Below are 12,616 nucleotides of genomic sequence, written 5' to 3' on the forward strand. Positions count from 1 at the left end.
TTGCAATTTGTTTGGTGTGAAGTTGTCGTTTTTATTAAATTGACTCCTAATTAATACTAGTTCTTTGTAATACACAAAATATATAAATATAGTTTCTCCAATCCTAATAATTAGGATTTATATGAGTCAAGTTTATTTAAATCACTTTACAAAACTTAAATTTATTACGTACCTAAAATTTACAAGAAACAGAAGTCAAACTATTCTAAAAACGTTCGTTAATTTTTAATCATATTTTAGCGTAACATATAACGAAAACAATGATTAAGCGGTTCAAAAGATTAAAATCATTTCATTTAAAGAATAATTAACGTAATTTAGTTCAATTTTTTCCTTGAAACATACATATGGCAGAATTATATACCTATGACTATGTTCAACTTGACCTAACTATCGAAACACTTGAACTGTCAGTGGCGGTGCATATTAATATGGACTAGGTTTTAAAACCAAAAATTTTTTTGAACTGTAATGTTACTATATTTGAAAAAGTATTCAATTATATTATATTTATTAAAAAGATTTTAACACGTCATTTAAAATCTTGAGAACTCATAAAAAAATACCGCGAGAATACTGCAAGTCTTACTGCAGTACTTTCTGGTCATTGGTGTATAGGAACCCACGAGGAGAAATTGCAAATTCCTCATAATCCTCCCTGCAGAATTTGAGGAAACCAGCAAAAAAAGAAACCATATAACATTTTCTCTATGAATATCCAGCTTTGGCGTCCAGAAGAAATATGTTTTTAGAAATATATTTCTTGGACAGCTAATAAGCTGACAACTGTTCAACATTGATAAAAACGAAAGACCTATATAATTATCTAATTTCCACGTAATGAATTTAGTTTATATTCTTCTATCTTAAGGGTTCTTGCAAGGAATGTGGTGGCAAAACGGCGAAAAATCACTAATTGTGATACATGGAAAGTTATGTGATGGCCAACCACCACTTCCTGTCACGCAATTTATTTTTTAAAAAATAAAATAGGTATATCGGTATCCTGTTATTTTAAACATAACAAAAATATTAATAGACTATATAGATAATTCATGGTTTATAAATAAAGAAACGACAAATTTTAATTCAATAGAATGAATTGCAAGATTTTCTTGAAGTAATGGCAAATTTTCTTAAACCCTTGAAGAGTTAATGCCGTGGAATTGACTATTGTAAATAATCACAATATATGACTTCTATATAATTCTATATAGAAGAATTTCACGCGAATAGTTATGTTAATATAATATATGTATATATATATATATATATATATATATATATACTATATTATCATAACAGAGTACGGGTAATGCGATTATTACAGTAATTATAGCAACTATAGTAATTAATGTAGACAACACTATTAAAATATTTGAATAATAAGAATAACTTTAGTGACAAAATTTTATTTATGTTGATTAATAATTTGTAATTGATGTTGTAATTCATATTTGAATACTAATTATCTAAATCACTTCTATGTTTTTTTGGAGTTCATTGTGCTCCTGTACCCCTTAGCGTATTGCCTCTGCTTAATAAAACACAAATTTCTAATAATAAAAAAATATAAAATTAATTAAGGCTATTATCACTAATAGTTTAATAACAATATTTAATTATATTAGCACACATAATATATATAATAAAACTATATATAATGTGAATGCAATTGACATTAATTATATTTAAAGAATTTATTATCAGTATTTTTGTGATATACAAATAAACATTTTTTGCATTTTAAAGTTTTTGCTGGTTCTGAGCCCAAAGCGATAAGAAATATGTCTTTACATACAGTGGCTCACAGCTTATTTCGTGCAAGCAATATTTTTGTAGATTTAGTCGTGAAAATCCAAAATTTTGTTCAAAATAAAAAATTTTAAATATGCAACTTTAAAGAATGTTTAGTTCTTATTATAAAACAAAAAAAAAATTTAGCAAAAATATCAATATTCAAGAAGTTAAGTGAACAAAAACAAACATACACCAAATTCTGACCTCACAGCTTATTTCGTGCAATACATTTTTTTTTAGAAAATTAATCATTTTTGGCATAAAAAAGTGAATTTTAGTATTTAGTGGAATAGTCCTTTTGTTTAATTACTGCCTCCAACCCTGAACGCATTGAAATAACTAATTTTTGAGTATATTCCACTGATATTTTTTGACATTCCAATTTTAAAGCAGCTTTCATACTTTCCTTGCTATAAATGTTATGTTTTCTTATGTTAGGTTCCAGAATATGCCATAAATTTGCTATGACACTAAAGTCAGGTGATTGGGGAGGTGTTTGGATGATGTGTGACCAATTCCCAACAAGCCAAGTCTGCACAAGACCCGACTTGTGCTTCAGATCGTTATCCTGGTAAAAACAGAAATTGTTAATTATGCCTAAATATTCGGCACTTTTATGCAAATTTTGCTTTAATATATTAAGATACACTTCCTTATCCATTGTTGATTCTATAAATTGTAGATTACCTACTCCTGCCGCTGATTTACACCCCAATACTATCATATGCCTGCCGACGGTTTCGCATGCAGTTTACCAAACACCACCTGTACAAGAATAGTTCTTTCTGAAACGCAGTATTTTTTGTCAATTAGAGTAAATTTGATCTCTACGCTTCAGATGGTATATCATATGTGAAATACTATTAAAAATACGCCAAATATATCACATACTAAGCTCCAAAAAGAAAATTTATATGGCACAGTTAAACACGGTGGCAAGCATGTGATAGTATTGGGGTGTAAATCAGCGGCAGGAGTAGGTAATCTACAATTTATAGAATCAACAATGGATAAGGAAGTGTATCTTAATATATTAAAGCAAAATTTGCATAAAAATGCCAAATATTTAGGCATAATTAACAATTTCTGTTTTTACCAGGATAACGATCTGAAGCACAAGTCGGGTCTTGTGCAGACTTGGCTTGTTGGGAATTGGTCACACATCATCCAAACACCTCCCCAATCACCTGACTTTAGTGTCATAGCAAATTTATGGCATATTCTGGAACCTAACATAAGAAAACATAACATTTATAGCAAGGAAAGTATGAAAGCTGCTTTAAAATTGGAATGTCAAAAAATATCAGTGGAATATACTCAAAAATTAGTTATTTCAATGCGTTCAGGGTTGGAGGCAGTAATTAAACAAAAGGACTATTCCACTAAATACTAAAATTCACTTTTTTATGCCAAAAATGATTAATTTTCTAAAAAAAAATGTATTGCACGAAATAAGCTGTGAGGTCAGAATTTGGTGTATGTTTGTTTTTGTTCACTTAACTTCTTGAATATTGATATTTTTGCTAAATTTTTTTTTTGTTTTATAATAAGAACTAAACATTCTTTAAAGTTGCATATTTAAAATTTTTTATTTTGAACAAAATTTTGGATTTTCACGACTAAATCTACAAAAATATTGCTTGCACGAAATAAGCTGTGAGCCACTGTATATTGAAATCTAAAAATTGAAAGTAACCAAAACAAATATATAAACAGTAACCAGATTTTACTGCTTCATTAAATGAACCGCAAAATATTCAAATTCTTAGATAAAAAAGATTACTTCAACTATATTTCTCTACTTTTAATTAGTATTTTCATACATCAAATTCTTATAAGAAATATAATTCCAATTTATTTTTATTCACACTTTTTTTACAATTACTTACAAAATACTTTTTGGAATACTTTAACTAGTGTATATATATACAGCATAAATACAGCTGCTATAGCTCATTTTAATCTTTATAGTATGAAATCAGAATTATTTGTGGTGTCTTGACTCTGTAACCAGTATGTCAAATACATTAAAATGCTATAGAATATGATTTTTGTTTAAGGTAATTATATACCTATATATCAAAGGCTTTACAAAAATGGTCTAATCAGAACGCATTTTTTTTAAGATATAAAAATTGGTTGAAAGATAATTACAATATATAAAAAAAAATATGGTTCAAAAAAGAACGAACAGGTCTCAAATTAAAGTTTTTTGAAATTTGAACACTGTGCACTTTTATATATACTTTTATTTAAGCAGTTATTACCATAAAATTCTGGTATGGAGTACTAGCATTCACTCCGCAAAGGCCTCCCAGAACATGTTCATGTACTTTTAAATATGGAAAAACTATGGATGCTATTGACGATGATATTTAAATTTTCTTCATTTTTAAAGAAATGTGACTTAATAATATCACCAGATCTTTAGTTGCAATACATTAGAAATACATTAGATATATGTATCAAATCACTGTTTGTCAAATCATATAAAACAGTTGTTAATTTCAGAGTAATCTTGCTATTCTGGAGTATTATAAATTAATCTCAAGTGTTTACATTGCGCTCTAGATTTACCTATCAACAATAAAAATTGCAATAAAAATAAATTTCGATTAAAAAAGTAACCCCAGATTCACCAATGGAAAACGGCTTTAAATTGCACCAAAAAGAGTGTTTTTGTAATGTGACGGCAGCTAATAATAAATACATTTTTCTGATAAATTTAGTTTAATTAATTCTTTATTAATTTATCTTTTACAATTCTTTCACTATTAGCATTATCAATATTAGTTATTGTCATACGAGAAATATTTAATTTTTAATGTAATGACTTACGGCACTGGATACGAGTTTCTTGAACCAGCAGTATAAAGAAATATATACTAAAGTTTTTGTCAATTAAGTATATCAGGGCTGTCCAGACCAGATGCGATCGCGGGCCAATACAAATCACTATACAGATTGAAGAGTCGCAGAAACAAATACATACGTTCATAGTTGTTTTCGATAAAAATAAAAATACGGTTATAATTTAAATTTAGTTTTATTAATAAATCAATTTAAATTCATTTATTTGGTATACCATAAAAAAGTATAATGTAGTAACAGTACACCAAAAGAAAATTTTCGTAATTGTAGTAGATTGAAAACATATCGCGGGCCGCACAAACATGCCACGCCACGACCACGGGCCACATACGGCCCGCGCTCCTGCTTTGGACAGCCCTGACGTAAATTAACGTAAAGTAAATTAATTTTTTAAAACATTTTAATTAATTTGAGATATCATAAAAACAAAATAATGTGATGTTACTAAAATATAACAAAGAAGAATATGCCTAATTGTGGTAGATGAGAAACATGTCACGGGCCGCATAAATATTAGCTGCGGACTGTATGAGGCCTATGGGCCATGCTTTGAATAGCCCTGCAATGTATAGTAAGTGATATGTGTTATATATAACTATTGCCAAAAAATAATATATGAATCATTAATTTGTATTGCAATTATATCCAAATATGAAAAAATTTAAATAAAATTTAACAGAAATATCTAGTATTACTTATTCGAATCAGATATCTAGATCAAATCACACTATTACTACAAATGTTTTCAAATAGGAATCAATTACAATTTATTAATTTATATACTTGAAATCAAACGACTTAGGTCATTCTGCCAAATATTCAAAATTTTATTCATTTAGTTTAAAGTTAAGACTCTAGTTTGTATTCTTATTAATAGACATAAAATATTTGCTCATTGGACATTGATTCATATTGTCGATGCTGCTTTTATACAAATCTGTACTTAAACCTGTATGGAGTTATGGGCCCAATTATGGGGTACTGCAGCAGATTAAAACCTGGCAATTATCCAGCGTTTTCAATCTAAAACACTACTTATGATCACAAATGCACTTCGGATGAACAGCTGCATAAACAATTACATGTTCGGACAATCAAGGAAGAAATAGCTAGTATTTTAAAGAATTACGCCCATCACATATATGCACCCAAACCCGCTGGTTACACACCTGATGTTCCCTTCCAACACTTTTACAAGGCTGAGAAGGAAAACATCGAGAGACATTTTAGATATGTATATGTAGGTCACACACTTCTATTTTTATTATATATGGATATGTCACTGGACATAGTCCATAAGTGCCTTTCTTTTTTAGATCGTAACAACTATTATTACGATTCATGTTAATATATATTATTGTATCATTCATATTATATTATTGTCATTCATACCTCACAGATTGTAATAAAATAAGTGGATTTAAAAAAAAAAAATATTATCGATGCTCAACAGGATCACCGAAATGTCACTTAAAAGTATTATGCATATTATATATGCATTTTCCATATATCAAAATCTTAAAACTGAAGGACAATATTAGAAAAATGCTTTAAGTTATGCATGTTTTCCTTGGATTGTTGTCAAAAAATATCTCTACTTAATTTTATTTGTAAAAATGTGGGAGGTTTAGTTAGGATATGAGGCGATTTTTGTTTATGAAGCTTATATATCTAATATATTTTTTTAGTGTCTGAAATTCCACGTCATAATTGTTGTTAAATAAAAATATGCGTTTTTGGAATCTGACATTCTGCTGGGGTGGGCATCTATTTTTTCAATGAATTTCAATGCTTTAACTTTTATAAATTTTATTTGTTGTGACAAATGTTAGTTTCTATGCAAATTTCAGTTTTTGATGTACCACAGAATAACATTATTCTTATCATGGCATTATTTCAGAAGTTTTAAAATTTGCTGCTATGAATTTTACGAGTAAATTTCCTTTTGTTAATAACGAAAATATATATAACAATAATAAAAATCGATTTAATTTATGCATTTACAAACTGCTCCATTAAAACTATTTCATTCCTGATTTCATAACTTTAATAACTTTTAAATGACAAAGATAAACGTTTTTAGTTGTTTTTTCAATTCTCAATTATTTTTATTTGATATTTAACATTCAACTTTTATTTGCCATTTAAAACTAAATAGAAAACACTAAATTGTTCAAATAACAAACACTAAAAACTATTCAAGTTTTTATAAACAATAGTTTATAAACAGATTTAAATTTTACAGTTAAAAAATTTTAGAGATAAAATAGTCTATCGAACATATAAGTTCCAAGTATAACATAAAAAAGTACTCTAATAACATTAATTTATAAAAAAAGCACTCTAAAAACAATATCTCATTTCAAATAATAAATAATTTCTATAATGAGTTAAAGAGGTTTTTTCGAACAGTAGTGAACTACAACAACAAAAACTTTATTTGTCATATTATTTTCATTAATTGAATTTTTAGCTGTTTCGAGTATTACCAAATACCCATCATCTGTGGTCTTGGAAATAATTCTTGTATTTTTAATTATTCGTAAATAACTATTCTTGAGACTCGGGAATCGAACTCGGAACTAATGAGTTAATATTTAGTCTATAATGATTTTTTAATGAACAACTGAGTAAAATAGAAGCATTGTATATATATAGATAAATATATTGTTTATATTATATACGAGTATATATTTTATATATAGTACTTTCAAAAGTTCATGGCAATTTTTAAAAACACGTTGAAGATGGCTTTGCTTGAAGCTATCTTATTAAAAATATCGGTAAAATACATAGATTATGTTCATGAAATTTAACAAAATTTGCTTATAATTTGGAGGTAGAAATCAATACCAATCAAAGAATTAATATTAAGATTTTTTATGTTAATAGGATTACCGAAAGGTTTTAATTGACTAACAAACAGTCAATTAAATAATAGTTTACGGTTGTTTATTTAGTAGTGTCGTCCATGACTAGTATGTGCAACCGAATCCTTGACCACCTCAAAACATAGTTTTCATCAAACATAAGTCAAAATACTTATAGTTTTAGAATACCGTAAATTCCTGAAGAATATTACAGTCGATTATCCAAAATACTCGTTCCATATTCGTTCAATTCACTCAAAACGTTATATTATGTTAGAAGTAAACAAATGTGATAAATCATTTTAATATTACTTTTGTTAACTGTAGAAATCACCTTTTGTAATGAGTCAATATATAAAGTTTTTTAATTATAATTAAATAAGTGAAGTTTTTTAATTATAAATAGAGTCAATTCAGTTACGTTCTCAACTCTCAATACAAAGTGTTATGTTATTAACCTAACTTTATATATATTTCTATGCAATAACTTTATCTAAATAAATATCTAATATTGTTTAGTATTTTAATAATATTTCTGTAATATAATAATTTTAGAAATAAATGACGAATTTTTTTATTAGTGTATGTTTTTATAAACTATTCATTAACATTATTAGTTTTTAGACAAGTCACAAATGTTCATTAATTGATGCCTGCGATTTCTGTAAGTCAAAACCTATGGCAGTCTCTCTAACGCATATAGCTAAATAAAATATTACATAAATATTATCACCAATAATTTATAATAATATAAACCAATAGAAACAATATATTCTCAAATTATATGACTATATTATTAAAAATTTATAGTATCATTTCAATCCATCATAACAGAGATTTTGCTTTCAATGCACATTTATTTTTTATATCGAGTCAGAGAATAATTTGCAAATTTTATTCACTTATCTTGAGAAGGAAATCCTTCTGCTTTTTTACGAAATATAAATACTTTTATTACTTCAGCTGCAACAACTTAAAATAACTGCATTTTCAACAAAATACTGTATGGTATCAATAATCTCCTTTTTAAATGCCGGAGTCTTACAGCATTACAAATGCTTTACCTCCATGCATACTCAATGTGCAACCACACAATAATCTTTCCATATTTTTTTACCTTGAGATAGAGCACGAAATGTTGAATATCCTGCAATTCCAAAAAGTGCTGCTACTGTCCATGCAAAACCAATTGAAACGTGAGTAACCTTTTCCCAACGTTCCATAGTTGCATCACGCATGGATTGATATACAAGAAAAGTATTGTGATGACACATAAATGCTGAAATTCCATAAAAAATAATCTGTTAAAAAATGTTAAGTAATATTTAAGAGAATTTTAAAATATAATATTTAATATACTCGTATAAGTTATATATTTGGAAATATATTTTATAATAAATTTTTCTTTGAAGAATCATTTAATATTATGTTTTTTTTAGAATAGTAACGCAATCCTTAAAATTAATAACACTAATAAGAAATTTGAAAATAAAAATAAATTTAGAGAGGACTTATAGTTGCAATAACGAAAAATCACGAAGACTCAAAAAATATTGGTCCATATACCAATATGTTGTATTAACTGACATCACGAAACGAGTCATACAGTTTATTAGATATAATATCGAAACACATACAAAAGGTGAATGGAAAGATATATTGTCCATTGCTGAAACATATCGAAAAAATTACAGTTTCTATAAGAAAGCAATTTTATTTTAATAAAGGGCACACAGAAAGACATTATGATTTCAAGTCAATTGGTAATGAACTCACAAAATGCTACTTAAAAGACCGCAACAGAAAATGGGATGAGATAAAAATTTTAAAGACCATCGAATTGATAGGGTAGGCCAACGTCAAGGTAAACGTCCAAGTAAAATACTTTCGCTAACACGAATAGACTTGATGACTTTATCTGATAATTTTACTGGTCACTGCAACCTTTTGCATCACAGAAACCAGTTGGGCTCTATGACACAGATGTCTGAAGTTTTTATGAAATGGACAACAAACCCCATTTAACTTGATCCAATATACAGGGTTAACGATCAAGGTTATGTACAAAAGAACTAATAACTTTGCAGTGCTTTCTGCCGTTTAATGATAATAATTATAATGATATAAGGTTTATTTATGTTATTGTTCTTTTATTAATTTGAAGTTTTGCATACATATATATATTAATTTAGACAACGAAAAAGTCGTCGGAGTAAATATGAACTGCGCTCCCACAATAAGTTTTTGCCCAATACCCACCTAATCCAAAAAATATCACAATAATAGGGTGATAATATTAACTTTTTTGTGAGCACTCTGAAGAGATTGAGATATAGATAAATTAGTAAGATATAGTAAGAAAGAATACATCATAAACAACTAGAGATATAGAAAAAATGAGATCCAATAAAATGTTTCCATTAGTCAGGTTGTTCCTAAAGCACTTACTTCTTGGTCATTCAAGTCAAAACAGGTCTGCGAGTGTTATAAGCTGCTACATGTACTTGCAACTCGGAATAAGGTAAGTCTCTTACTGGGGTTATTCACGATACTAGTTTAAAAAAAAAAATAATAGTAATATTCATACAGGATAAATAGGGTAAGAATGTTCATTTAGTGTGAGATCATTCTTAATGGGTTGAGATATTAAATATAAATCATAGGAAACCAGTTGGGATGTGTAATACATTTACTTCATCTAAAGCAATTGTTGAGCTATTTAAATGTTTTTTATATTGATTTTTCTGTAGCAACTATAAAGCATTTTCTCGTATTTTCCAAGAATATCCTGAATTTAGACTCTTTAGATTTTCTATCCAACATTATTCGCTTAAGTCGATGTCTCAAATTAATTTTTTTTTTTTCAATAAAAAGAAATACCATAAATGTGCAAGATGTTCGGTACATTTCTAGTTTTCACAATATAAGAACACGTAAAGTGTACAGTAAAAAGCCATTGAAAAATCGTTCTTCTAATCAAATTAGTAGAGCCATTTTTTAGATAAAAAATAAATTGAAAAAAAATTTCAAGAAACCGTATATTAAATATTGGATTGCAGGTATCAGGACTACAAACTGTTCTAATTAGCATCTTAAATTCATGTGTTAAATTAGTAATACTTGGTAATATGAGGTTGCACTTTTCAAATTTAAGCACATCTAGTTTATTAGCACTTGTAAACGAAAAACTATATACTGACATTTAAAACTTCAAATACTTACTAAAAATACTGAAAATCAATATTTTACAAAACTTCGGAACAACTATTTCGGTTCAAAAAATTATTTGTTTAAAAATAAATCTTTGCAGTAATAAAATTGTAGGCCTATATACGCACTTCTAATTCTTAAAATATTTCCCAAGAGCACTAAAAATATATATTGAACAATATTCAGAGCCAGTCTAAAAATTTTTTTAATTAAAAATAACTTTTTATATTAAAATATTGCTTCAATTCAAAACCTTTGATCAATTTTTAGTTATCTTGCAAAATTTTAGGGATATCGACTATTAAGATTGCTACTTATTCACATATCTTAGAAGACTTTCAAAAAAATATACATAAAAATTAATTTCCTTATATTATTTTTTATTACACATATTATTAAATTAATTAAATTAATTAAAAATAACTTTTTATATTAAAATATTGCTTCAATTCAAAACCTTTGATCAATTTTTATTTATCTTGCAAAATTTTCAGGATATCGATTATTAAGATTGCAAAAAAGTATTCATAAAAATTAATTTTCCTCTATTATATTTTATTACACATATCATTAAATTAATTAAATTATTTAAAAATAACTTTTTATATTATAATATTGCTTCAATTCAAAACCTTTGATCAATTTTTAGTTATCTTGCAAAATTTTCAAGATATCGACTTTTAAGATTGCTACTTATTCACATATCTTAGAGGACTTTCAAAAAAATATACATAAAAATTAATTTTCTTATATTATTTTTTTTTACACATATTATTAAATTAATTTAATTATTTAAGAATAACTTTTTATATTAAAATATTGTTTCAATTCAAAACTTTTGATCAATTTTTATTTATCTTGCAAAATTTTCAGGATATCGACTATTAAGATTGCAAAAAGGTATTCATAAAAATTAATTTTCCTCTATTATTTTTTATTGCACATATTATTAAATTAATTAAATTATTTAAGAATAACTTTTTATATTAAAATGTTGCTTCAATACGAATCCTTTGATCAATTTTTAGTTATCTTGCAAAATTTGAGGAATATCGACTCTTATGATTGCTACTTATTCATATATCTTAGAGAATTTTCACAAAAATATTCATAAAAATTAATTTTCTTATATTATTTTTTATTATACATATCTACTCCATATACATAATTGATTGCTACTTACCAAAAACCATTATACCCGTTGCGGGAATAACATCGACATTTGCAAATCTCCAGGAATCCGCTGTATCAGTTCTGTTACGAAAAAGAGATTATCAGTTTTATTTGAAATGCACGAGGACAATAACTTTTTATGTTCGCAAAAAATTGAAATTTTTTATTCTTTTATTCTTCAGATACAAATTATGTATATAAATATGCTAAACTGATTTTTATTATTGCAATTTTTCAAAGTAACAATTTACTTCAACACTAAATGTTAAAATGTGTTCTGTCTGCTTAAGCGTTTGCGAATTCCTTAAAGAGTGCTTTCCTCACTTGCATGGAAAGGAATGCAAATTTGAAAATTATTTATAAATTATGCGAATCCTGCTGAATATGAAGATGCGTCCTTATTGTAAGTCTGCTGTCGTTTGTTATTGTTAACTGTGTATAACAACGCTGGTATACCGTATACGTTATAAAGCTATATATAGCGTAAATTGTGTTACATTTTAAGTGCCGTTTTACAGCTCCCTCGCTTCACCGCAGCTAAATTAACCGACAACATCTGTTTTTCTACCGCATTTTTTTTTTTTTTTGTTGAGTTTTTCCTTAAAGAAGCGCAAAAAATTGGCAGTAATAAAAGCAACAGTTCCTTGTTTGGTCTATAAGACAGGGTAAGTGAGCAACAATAACCTTTTACA

General features: G+C 26.9%; 1 protein-coding gene across 1 annotated transcript in view; it reads right to left on the minus strand.

The window, feature by feature from the left end:
- Window positions 1-12,616, minus strand: part of LOC119682311 (putative sodium-coupled neutral amino acid transporter 11) — a 62,055-nt gene that overhangs the window by 2,192 nt on the left and 47,247 nt on the right. Inside the window, exons 6-7 of the mRNA XM_038095719.1 lie at window positions 11,935-12,005; window positions 8,659-8,820 (exon numbers count right to left, since the gene is read on the minus strand). Coding sequence (XP_037951647.1) covers window positions 8,659-8,820; window positions 11,935-12,005 — 233 coding nt within the window. The remainder of the gene's footprint in view (window positions 1-8,658; window positions 8,821-11,934; window positions 12,006-12,616) is intronic.

Source organism: Teleopsis dalmanni, chromosome 2 (genome assembly GCF_002237135.1).
Source record: "Teleopsis dalmanni isolate 2A chromosome 2, ASM223713v2, whole genome shotgun sequence".
NCBI classification, from domain to species: Eukaryota; Metazoa; Arthropoda; class Insecta; order Diptera; family Diopsidae; genus Teleopsis; species Teleopsis dalmanni.